The sequence below is a fragment of the Podarcis raffonei genome, chromosome 6 (assembly GCF_027172205.1).
Source record: "Podarcis raffonei isolate rPodRaf1 chromosome 6, rPodRaf1.pri, whole genome shotgun sequence".
In the NCBI taxonomy this organism is placed as follows: Eukaryota; Metazoa; Chordata; class Lepidosauria; order Squamata; family Lacertidae; genus Podarcis; species Podarcis raffonei.
The window spans coordinates 25,369,506-25,381,995 of NC_070607.1; the positions used below are offsets into that span (position 1 = coordinate 25,369,506).

General features: G+C 39.7%; 1 protein-coding gene across 6 annotated transcripts in view; it reads left to right on the forward strand.

The window, feature by feature from the left end:
• Nucleotides 1-12,490, forward strand: part of PTBP2 (polypyrimidine tract binding protein 2) — a 51,425-nt gene that overhangs the window by 27,039 nt on the left and 11,896 nt on the right. For all 6 annotated transcript variants that reach the window (XM_053391706.1, XM_053391708.1, XM_053391711.1 and 3 more), the window contains 3 exons: nt 2,130-2,273; nt 9,600-9,764; nt 11,551-11,661. In XM_053391706.1, coding sequence (XP_053247681.1) covers nt 2,130-2,273; nt 9,600-9,764; nt 11,551-11,661 — 420 coding nt within the window. The remainder of the gene's footprint in view (nt 1-2,129; nt 2,274-9,599; nt 9,765-11,550; nt 11,662-12,490) is intronic.

The window sequence follows — 12,490 nt, forward strand, 5'->3', positions numbered from 1 at the left end:
AAATATTTCATTTGAAGAAACCTAATTTTTTCAGACTATAAATTCTGATAGCACTTTACCAAATCTGATATAAAAAGATTATAGTTCTGCTATGATAATAAAGACTTAAGAAGATGAAAACCTTTGAGGAGCTTCTCCTGCCTCCTTAACACAGCCTAATTCTAAACATTCAGAAATAAGTCTCACTTAGGCTGTAATCCAACCCTGCAAGATTCTGCCTATGGAGTGGCACCAGTGTCGCAATGCCAGTGTGGAGCTCCCTGTTCTGCCTGCCAAACATGTGGGTGGAAGTGCAGGAAGTGGGAGGGACTGAACCAGCTCAAGACTGCTATACCCAAGCTGGCCCCACTGCCATCCCTTGACACCATCAACCTTGATCTAGCCTTGAGTGCTGGTGTGGTGGCTTTCCTATCCACTCCCACCTTCCACCCTGGCCAGCGTGACCAAGGGGCTGTGGATGTGGCGGTGGCTGTCATGCCTTGCAACTGGGCTTTGGATTGTCATGTTACACTCATAGAGTTTACTCCTTCTAGAAGGGACTGCTATTTGTTCAAAGGGCTAAACTTGGAGAATGAGGATGAGACAACTATCCATCTTGTTTTGCTACTTAATCGAAAAGTACATACGTGAGTTTGCAGGAAACAATAGACTCTGGAACTATGAGATGTGATGTATCTTGTTGAGCAAGATTATTGAGGGTGTTCTTGAGCAAGCCTGAGGAATGCTTTCTGCTGGATAGTGTTTTTACATAGTTAGAGGATGCAATGAAAGCACACTTAACTCTTTAACCAGCCTGAAGACTCATTTTAGGCAAATAGAATAGTCCTTCATATTCTTTCCCCAAATTATACCCAATATTAGTACATGATCCAAAGGAATCACCATAATAGCTTCTGCAAAGGCCACTAAAATCTCTCTCTCAAAATTTGTGCAGATTAGCTAAGGAAGGCGATTCTTTTCCCTTCCCGACTCACCAAATGTTTGAACTGATGGCCAGATTTAAACCTCCCCATCCAGCCCAGCACTGTATCTTCTTTTCTTTTTTTGCAGTCAAAATCAGCATGGTCTTGGGATGCCCAAAAACTGTTTTGGGGGGCCTGGATCAGGTCCCCAGACCAGGAGTCAGCCCCTCCCTGCTATAAGCCATTTCTGACAGGCACATTATAAACTCCTGACTTCTTGGTCAGGAGTTCCAACAGCCAAGTCAGGAGATCATGCAGGCCTTTTAATAACCTGTGGTAAAGGGATATTAATCCAGATCCATTCTCCTACAGTATTGGATGCTGTCTGTTGAAAATATCCTTTGCCCAATTCCCTCCAGTAAACAGACACAGTTTACTGGACGTTTTTATATGAAGGATTTTAAATAGTCATCTACCAATTTGAAACCTGTGGAAAAAAAAATACTTTCTATTGGGTCGGGGGAAGGTAATTGGCCGCCATGTCTTTCAACATATTGCTGGATCCTGCATATTTCTCGCAGAAATTGGGATAGTGGAGCAGTGTTCCCTTTCATTTAGGATCAGGTTCGGCAAACTTCAAATAGCCACAGTGATCTGCTGATGGTTGTGACAAGTCACTTGCTTTTTAAGGTTATGGAGCTTGGAGCGCTGCTGCTTGTTCAGACCACTTCAGCCAGGCAGGTACTGGTCCTCCTGTCATCTGTGTTTTGGAGAGGAGAACCCACATAAAAGTGCTTTTATTTCTGAAAATTGCTCTTGGGATTCCCCTCTGCCATTTTTTTTTTAACTGTTTGCCATGTTTTGGTTGTCAACAACCCATGGATAAGAGCAAGTCGACAACCTTAACTGTCAGATTGTAAATATCTCCAAGTTTGCTTCAAGTGGGTATGTCTGAAAAAATTGTACATGCTCATTTCCATAAACAGACATCAGAGCGGTGGCTGCTTTTGCCCTCGAGGGAACCTGTAGCATTTTGTGGACAGTTGGGGCACATTCTGACCTAGTCCTTGCTTAGTAAGATCTATAGATCTGTAATGTGTAATGGATTCTGAATGATTTTGGTAAGTGTTTTAAATGTCTCATCATGAAAGAGCCTGGCAAATTCAGAAATAGAATATAGTTATGTATGCTGCAAATACTACAAAACAATTTTTAATATTTTTATAGGCTTTTTTGGAATTGGCAACAGAAGAAGCTGCGATCACTATGGTCAATTATTACTCTGCTGTGACACCTCACCTTCGTAATCAGCCCATTTATATCCAGTATTCAAACCATAAAGAGTTAAAGACCGACAATACACTGAATCAGGTAACTTGTCCATTCTCAAGATTATAGTTGTTAATGTTGTATTGATTCCCTGTGTGTGAACACCCCATCATCAGTCCCCCCACCATTCTGATTAACGTAGGAGATTTGCATTTGGTATTATTTTATGGTAAAGGCAAATAGTGCAAATGCCTAATAGTGTTAAACAGTTAAATTCCCTAAATATTTTTCCCCCAAGTCATCTTAGACATTAATTTTGGCTCAAGAGCTAGAGTTCACCTATAAAAGGAACTTGTTTCCTTCTTATGTGGATAATGTGCAGTCTTATTTCCAGTATGTTTAAATAATCCATTTAAATTTCATAGCACTGGTAACCTCACCTTATTTGATCTACTTTTCCTATAATGCAGTCACTGCAAAATATATTCATATTCACTCCAGGAAATAACTGAGAATATAGTCATTTGATCTTAAAGACGTTAAAACCTATTCTTTCAGATCAAGACTGTATTCTTACTGGAGCAGGGAAACTACTGCTCCTACAGGTGCTAACTTTAAAGATCTTTTTAAGCATTTGATGTTCCCATTTCCTATGAAAGATGTTAAAGCTGCACTGACCCATGCTATGTCAAATGGTAATATCTTCATGTTCGTTTCTTGTGGTTTTTCCCTTGATCATACTAACAGTGCTATAACAAGCAACACTTTTTAGGACTCTTTCTGTTCTAGTCTTCTCTTCGTTAAGCCTTGCCTAGAGACTGGGCATGTCTCATTTGAAATACAATTGTCCAATCAACTTTTTAGCCAGTTTCCCATAGGTGTTAAAAACTTGCTTGTTACCTGTGGTGGTAATCCTTAGAAAGTGTGTGTTTTCTGGTAAGACCTGTTGGCAATAAGCCTTCATGAGCTGTTAGAGTTACAAAATAATTTTACGTAACAGGGGCAGGGCAAACTGTCTTCTTGATGGTTGCTGAATTCTGTTCTGATAACATCCGGTTGAATGACACTTTTAAGTGTGGCAGCCAGAGAATGTGCTGCAATTTGAAGAGCTTACTTATTCCATAATAGGAGGCCAACACAATTTTTAGAAGTGCTGCATCCTGCCCTGTACTCGTTGGACATTGCCTTTATGGGCTAGCACTGTGAACTAGTACAGATGTCATTGTTTATCCGAAAGTGTTACTGTGTCATCAGCTCTCCTTTCCTTGTACAGTGGACCCTCCAGATACGAAGTAAATTCGTTCTGGGGGTCCATCCGCAACCCGAAAAATCTGTAGGCAGAGGCGCCGCTTCTGCATACGCGCGCGGCACGATTGAGCGCTTCTGTGCACGCACGAAGAAACCCGGAAGTTACGTATCCAGAGCGGTACATAACTAGAGGGTCCACTGTACTTTAACAAACTGCACTTTTTGGTATATTTTGGTTCCCTCCTCACATCGGATTCCCATTCATAGCCCTGTAGTCACCATTGTAGTAGCTGATATAACCCAATCATATTGAACTAAAGAAATGTTTGCATATTAGTAGACAGAAGAAGGAACTCATATTATTGTTACTGTATCAAACTTGACTCTCAATCATATAAGATGTAAAGAGTGTCCGTGTAGATTGTAATGGGTTTTTAAACATTGAGAAAGAGTGAATGGCAATGCTAAGTGAGAGTTCCGGAAGATTCCGTTCAGTCCAAAGCACATTTACTGGGAAGTAAGACTTACCTATTGATATCCAGCTATCTTGCTTTTAATGAAATGTGGCATAATGCCAAGCACAGCTTTTTCAGTACAATTTTATAATATTGCCGGAGGGGGGGCGGGGATCTCCTATTGACTTCTTAAACATAAATCCATTTTGCTACCACAAAGGTTTTGTGTAAGTATTAGGAAAACAATATTCATAAAATAAAGTTTTTAAGACATAAACAAAAAGGTTATGTCCCATTGATTTCAGTGGTAACAAGACACCATTTTATTTACATTCTGCCCACTAGATCATAAAACATGTATATTTTATTGTTGGTGTTCTTATTGTTAAACCACTTTGGGGTGTTTTATGGGAAGTAAAATATGAAATAAGAGTGCCATTCCTTTCTGGCATATTTTATTTAAAATTATTTATGCTGGTGTGTGTAAATATGCACGTGTGTTGTTTTAGCTGTGACAAATAATAATAATGAGAATATTTATATACATTTTTGTAGCATCTCTATAATGATACATTCAGGTAAAATGGATCTATGCTTTATTTAAGAAAAAAACCAGTATTGACAAAAGTATGGACAATTTTTTAAATGGTGACCGCATTCTGATTATCATATTTCAGCTTAAGAAGAAAAAAACTGAGATACGAACAAGCCTTTTGGCATTTGCATGCAGCCCCTTCATGCGAGTGAGCAAACCAGGAAATCTTTCATTAACTGTAGTTTCCCTTTTTGGCCAAACCATTAAACTTTGGTTAACAGTAGCAGAACAACTAGACAATGAAGGTAAGAGTGGATGGAGTGTTGGGATAGGTCCTGGTAAACCAGGAGTCAAATCCCCACTCAGTCATATGAAATCCACTGGGTGACCTTAGACAACTGACACACACACTCTCTCTCTCAACCTAGCCTACTTCACAGGGTTATAAAATGGAGAGAGAAGAGAAGCACATGTGCCACATTGGGTTTCTTATTGGAAAAGTGGGATATAATCGTAATAATAAATTTTAGAATAAATGGTTTGAAGTTGGACTTCAATCCTGGTTTTGCTGATGTTAACCATAGTTTCCTGATTTGTCTGAAAAGGGAAACTTTAGTTAATGTGAGATATCCTGGTTTGTCTGCTCCTGCTGTGAAGGGCTGTATGCATGGACAGAAGTTTCATTCAGATCTTAACTTACTAATTTTGCCATTAACTACTTTTAGATTCATTATTTAAGAAAGTACTTTACACACCTTTCTGATTTTGTGTGTGCGCATGCTCCCTGTTTGAGTGAGTAAGCACTTAGAACCAGCATAGTTACCAGATGCAGAATGGATAGTTCTCTGGATTTTCTGGGCTGTATTCAAGATTCTCTATTCATTAGCTCTAGGGCTCTTTGAAGTTTTAGGGCTGCACTACAATAGAATCCAATGCAACAGTTGCACTAGCGGAAACTTGAGCAGTCTATTTCCCCAAAATTTACTAGCAGTATGCTTATGCATTCTCTTAAACAGCTACGTTCCAATGACGCAAAACATTTTGCTACAGGAACAAGTACACTGCTAAGTGACTAACTTAGTGCTACATTGGATACAACTCTTGGATAAACATTTGTCAGACCTTGCTTCAAAAAACTATAAAAAAACCCCTAAAGTCAACATCTGAGTGACCCCCAAATCAAGATCAACCACTCAAGGCCCCATTACCTTGAGACACTGACTTTCCCACAGCTGCATAGGACTAAGATTCCAACAGATGTATTTAGAGGGGAGATACCTGGAACTCCACATGGAACACAGGTGCATTTATGGATGCAGTCAGGTTGAGCATGCTGTGCATTACCATCTGCTTTCCCCCTTATATTCAATGTCAGGAGATTTTTAAAAATCACCTGTTCTTGACTGCTTCTCAGTCCGATCACCACAGGAGGTGACAATTGAGCTCCTAGTTCAGGGGTTAGCAAAGTTTTTGTGGCTTGGGCTGGTTCACGGTCCCGCAGACACCGCGGTGGGCCGGAGTGTGCATGCACGCATGCGCAAACGCTATTTCTGGCACTCCTTCTGGCGCGGAGGAGGCGTGCGCAGCTTCCCATTAGCTGCAGGAGCTTCCTGCAGCCAATGGGAAGCCAGCCAGCATCGTGGAAGACAGTCTCCGCTCTGCTCCGCACCGGTTTAGCACGGCACATGGGAGCCAATTGAGCGGGTGGTGGGCGTCCCCGAGCGGGCAGCGGGGGTCCATGGGCTGGTTAAATGACCACCATTGGCTGCTTGTGGCCCAAGGGCCTTAGGTTGCCAATCCCTGTCCTAGTTGATAAATATCTCCAGATTACATATCTGGTACCATGTTCACTCTGGCAGCTAAGAAGCTCCGTTCTAGATACGTTAATGCTTCCTAATTTTAAAACCTCATGCTGTAAATCTTTATGTTTTACCTTTTATAGGTCATGTTATGTGATTTCAGCATTGTTCTTAGCCTCTGCTGTACATTGTAAAGGTCTTTGGATATATACAATAAATTGATTGACTTTAAAAGTGTAAGTTCACTCCACTGTGTCAGTGGGAGTTCTGTCACTGTGCTGAGTATAAAGTTGATATGCAGAAACGGTAAAACTTGCATAAATGTGAAATGAATTTATATGTACATTTATTGGGTTGGTAGATAACAGTGTACTTTTCACTGAGACCTTAGATACAGTGTTCAGGCTGCCTTCAGTTGGCAAACTGCCAAGAAACAGCTAGCCAAGTACAGTTCTAAAGAGGTGATTGTGTGTGTCCCGTGAGCTTTTTGTCAGTTGATGTGTAAGACCATTGCTCTTATGTCAGATATTGGAATCAGAAAGGTCTTAGTGGACTTTCCAAACTCATTGGTTTAAAAATCAGTGAGCTGTTGAATTATCAGAGAGTAGCTTTTGCTTGGTTAAATGGTTTTGGTTGAAGAGAATTAACGTGCAGACACACCACTTTAAGATTGTGTTCAGAGTTTGGAGAAGCAGCAGCTGGAGCAGGGCTGAGAGGCAAATGGTCCTGGTGACATCAGGGAGAAAGAATTCAGGACACCAGGGCTGAAACCACAGAAGGCTGAAGCTGAAGAAGTGACTAGAGGGAAGACTTAAGGTTAAATCCTCTGCAAAGCCCAGTACTATGTACCTAGTGCATAGTACTTTGAAATAACGGTAACATTTGAAAGTAAATATCAAACAAAATGTTTCACACCTAACTTGCAAAAATCATATAATCTGATAATATAAACAGATTGTTATAAATATTGACTTTCAGTGTTAAAACTTCTGGGCTGTTCATCACATAGCCTAAACCTAGTTATTCTGGGCTAACAGGTGAATCTTTAAAACTAAAGGGGAGTTAAAAGAAATAAAAACGTATACCTTCAATATATAAGCTGCAAATGGCAAGGATCCTGTACAAGATCTTTACCTTGTGCAGATAAAGGCAGGATCGTACACTTAGAGATAATATATAAAAAGTAACAAGGCATCACAGTGGATTACACCTGCATGACTCAGTACATGGATTATGCTGTCCATCCAGTCATCATTAGGCTGACTGGACACATATTTGATGCATATGTAGATTTTCATTGCCATCCAGGGTCATTTATTGTTGCATAGAACTAGGTTTGCATGACTAGAGCTGAACTGGGAATAGAACTTTTAATCACCTTTAATAAGCATTGTCAAAATACTTCGGGATGCCTCATGGGAGGTGATTCATAAAAGAAGAAAACAATAGTACCTAATATTTATTTATTGTGGGTAAAACCTCAGCGCCTAGGACTTGCCGATCGTCAGGTCGGCGGTTCGAATCCCCGCGGCGGGGTGCGCTCCCGCTGCTCGGTCCCAGCGCCTGCCAACCTAGCAGTTCGAAAGCACCCCCAGGTGCAAGTAGATAAATAGGGACCGCTTACTAGCGGGAAGGTAAACGGCGTTTCCGTGTGCTGCGCTGGCTCGCCAGATGCAGCTTGTCATGCTGGCCACGTGACCCGGAAGTGTCTTTGGAAAGCACTGACCCCCGGCCTCTTAAGCGAGATGGGCGCGCAACCCCAGAGTCGGACATGACTGGCCCGTACGGGCAGGGGTACCTTTACCTTTTACATACATACATACATACATACATACATACATACAAACAAACTAATTGCACACTGATTAACTACAATAGTCTCTTAAGTGGTTTCTGAGGATCCAATACAAAAAGGAAAAAATCCATTAAAATTATAAAATCGGTTAAAATGCCTTCTGAAATAATAATATAATAGACTTCAGTAGGCACCACAGAGGTGGTCCAGGAGGAAACCGTGGTAATAATAATATTAAATAGTATTATTTATAATAATATTTATTATTATATTATATTATATTATATTATATTATATTATATTATTCTTATAATAATAATAATATTAAATATTATTATTTCATCCATTACGGCAAACAAGGCTGATTCAGTCCTACAACTGCACCGGATCCCAGATGGAAACAAATCCAACTATTCATGTCCCTCAGGAATTCCTGTAAGTGCTTGGCCTCCAGCCTCTCCACTGCCTTACCTGAGAAAGGGATATTTGCAACCAGGTAATAGTTGTAAACCATAGGATCCAAGGTGGGATTTTTCAGGAGTGGGTGTGCCACTGCCTGTTTATGGGCGGCAGGTGCCACTCCATCACATAAAAATGTAATTCACCATGCCCTGCTCCCATTCGGTCAGCCCCTCTTGACTGGATTTCACTAACCAGGGTGATAGAATTTGTAATCCATCAACATTTTTGAACTCAAAGCTGAAGAACACTTGGTTAAGCTGACCTTTATTTTTGACTGACTCCAGTTAAGTTTTATAGTACAAAGAATTGTCAAGTTAACCTAAAACGCTAACTGCAAAAGGGGGGAGGGATCCTTTTTGTTAAAACCAAGAGATACATTATCCAGAAGTGTTCTCCTGTGAGAAAATAGATTATTCAGAATACAGAAGCTTGGATTCCTTTGCACTCTTATGTTCTCAGGCAGTCTTCTTATTTACTTCTTCCTGTTCAACAGCAAGCAGTAGTACTTTCTTTGCTGGAGGTTTCCTTCCAATCTTTGGAACTGGTTGGACTGAAGAGGAAAGGTGGGGAATAATGGGTCTCGGGCCCATCAATGAAAAAGAAAGTAAAAACATGGCTAAGCTTACATTCCTGTGCATCTAGAATATACCCCAATCTTCTAGAGCTTGCTTGTGGCCAACTTCTGCACCTTATTTCAACAAAATGTACAGTATTTTGTTGCTGAAATACCTATTCCATCTCTGGCTTCTCTTCAGCTGATGAGAGTACTGTTGTTTCTGATGCTTAGAAGTGATAGGTAAGTCCTGCAATAGCACAGATTTCTCCCCTTCCATCTTGATTTCATTTCAGAAAAATATACATCTGCTATGCATTAACAAATTTAGTCTAAGTTATTACACTCTGATACACTATCAACATCCAGTTTAATGTAGATAAAGAGTGTCAAGATGTGGTGCATGAAAGTATTCATACTATCATATGGAGAGCAAAAATAAAAGCTAAAATATTTTTAGAAATTCCATTCTGTCATTGAATTCTTTAAAAGGTACATTGAAGCAACTACGGAATATACTAATCTTTAAATCTAATTCACATATTCTCATTTTGAATGCTTTCCCTTCTCTTTTATTGTAGCGAGCTCAAGCTGTTCTACAAGCAGTGACTGCAGTACAGACAACAAATACTCCCATAAGTGGAACCACAGTTAGCGAGAGTGCAGTAACGCCAGCTCAGAGTCCTGTCCTTAGAATAATTATTGATAACATGTATTATCCTGTAACTCTTGATGTTCTCCACCAAGTAAGTCTTTCTTTTTACGGGGATTTTTTGAGCAGAGAACCAAGCAAATGTGTCAGTAAACATGGTCATTGAGTAAACAAAACAACTTCAGTTTGTGTAATGGAACTTACCTTCCCTCTCCTCCTTCTGTGTCCCTGCATTTCCCCCCAAACCTGCTCTGGGGAATTCTTCCAACCTTCTGCAGCATATTTGAAAGAGGGGGAGAGGGAAGGGGAGGTTCTACTGCACAATTCAACCCACAGAAAGTGGCCAGGAAATACACTGTCAGGATACACTGTAGAGTGTTTGTTTTGCCCCCCAGATGTGGAAGGGGGTGTAAACTTTTTGTAAGAATTCAGCAGAACTGTATGGTCCAAGATTCATGAATGTTTTCAGAAATGCACATTTCCATGAGTTTCATATTCCTGAGACTTCCTGAATTTGCCACACCGTTGCAATGAAACTGCTACAGAACAGCATTGCAAAATACAATGTGTTGGGTTGGGTGTATTTCTGAGTGCAGATATTGTATGTTGACAATTGACTGCTCTTAGTGAATTGTGTACCTACATGTGCCTTCTGGTGCAATTAGAGCTGAATCAGGGCTGCAGACTGGCCTTGTGACATCTTCATGTAGCCAGAAAACAATGGGCCGAATGTCTTTGACATTTATCATGGTAACTGCACAAAGGGCTCAGTCTGATGGTACTTGATCCTGAAGCTTGACTACAGTTAGGCAGGGGTGGAGCTGATCAGTTCCTTAGGTGGGAAACAAGTTGGAGCATCATGTAAGAGCAGGCTACAAATAGAATGTGTTCATTATGTGATCCCTGATTGGTTGGTATTATGTCATAAAGGAGAGAGAAGTCCTGTTAAACTTTTTTTGTAAGTGGAAAATGGGAGACCTCAAAAATGTTTGAAGGTGAAAATTCCATTCAGCTCCACTTGTAAATGCCTGACATTCACCTATTTGCTAGAATGAGCACAGTGGAAAAAATAGGACTTTTGGGTGCTGGCTGACTGCCCATTGAAGAGCTCTGACATGAGCTCTTCATGTGTCTCCTGGCAGTGTTTATTTTTGTTGCTATACTTGGATATGTCATTCTTTTGGCAGGTGTATACACATAGGTACAGGTGGAGGGATTGGGAAAGCTGTGGCTGGATGGAAATAAAATGCCAACAAACAAACCCCAGTTCTGAAACTACTGCATTAAAAGCTCTAATGTACAATTTGCTTGGTGGCACCGGCAAAGTTAACAAGAATGACGGGTTGGTTTGACTGGTTTGCTTGCCTCCTATGATATCAACTTCAAGCTGTGTCATCACAGTGCTGTATTTTATTGTTCAAGTTTTGCATTTGGGTCTTTACGCTGGCTGTTGCTTAAGGTTATTGTGGTTTTAACGTTACCCACCCAAAAAAGAGAATAAAAGTGTATGATGCCTAGATTGTTTCATTCATTTATCACAAATTGAATGAATGAGTAAATGTACCTAACTAATTACCCAAGGGAATGCAACCCTCAGTAGGAAAATAAATAAATAAATCTTACCCTGCTCTAAATTCATGTGTGTATATACCTGCCAAGTGAGCATAATGCTTCCTGCATCTGATGAAGTATCCTCTAGTCCAAAAAGTATTCATTTTTTTAATGTGCCCCAAGACTCTTTGCTGCAACAGACCATTGCAGCTGCCCCTCTGAAACTAACCAGATACATTGATGTGAACATCTTAGTGGTTTGTGTGGGTGTGTTTTGTTTTGTGACTTGTAAAGTTGAGTACCTGTGTACTTTTGATTGTTTTTCACAGATATTCTCTAAATTTGGTGCAGTTTTGAAAATAATTACATTCACAAAAAATAATCAATTTCAAGCACTGTTACAGTATGGTGATCCAGTAAATGCCCAACAAGCAAAGCTAGTAAGTATATTTAATTCTGTTTAGCCTTTATTAATTACGTATAGTTGGCAGTACTTGTTTTGCCAAAATGTATTTGTGTGGACAAAATAAGTAACTTTTGAGATTATAAATGAACATCAGGATCTTACTGCCTGTAAGTAAACATTCTGTTCCTAAATCAACAGTACATCACTGTTTCACCCAAAAATAACCTGGGACCAAAATGAATATGTTATGCTTTTCAAATTATTAAGTTTCTCTTAACTGTTTTCTTAAGGCTTTGAGAAATAAACTAATGGAAAGTATTGACAGAGGTCCTTTTTAAGAAAATGCTGTGGCAGGGAACTTCATATCTAATATTTCTACCTAATGCTTAACTGCTTGGAGTTGGTATATTGATTTAGGTTGAGCACCTGAATTTTGTTTATGTGCTACATTTAGAAAATAATCTAAATTGGGCTGGAGATCCTACAGCCTGCTTTCTAATCTTAGCCAGCATTTATAAACATTAAACAATCTAAACATTCCTTGAATTGATAAGTAAAGCTACGAAGCAGAAATGTGAAGAGATAATTTACAATGCAATCATTTGTGTGTCTATTCTAAAGCAAGTCCCACTGAATTCTATTGGATTTGCTCCCAAGAAAATATGTATAGGATTACAGACCTTAGACATCTAAATATACTGTTAAGATGCTTTTTAAAGCGGTTCATGATGTGCCTCTGGGTGATAAAATATCCAACATTCTGAAGGGTCAGTTTAAAAACCTACTATTGCAGAAGAGAAGCTAAATGAAATTTTCAGTTTTTTACCATAAAGGTTAATGGTAAAATTACTTTGCAGATGGTG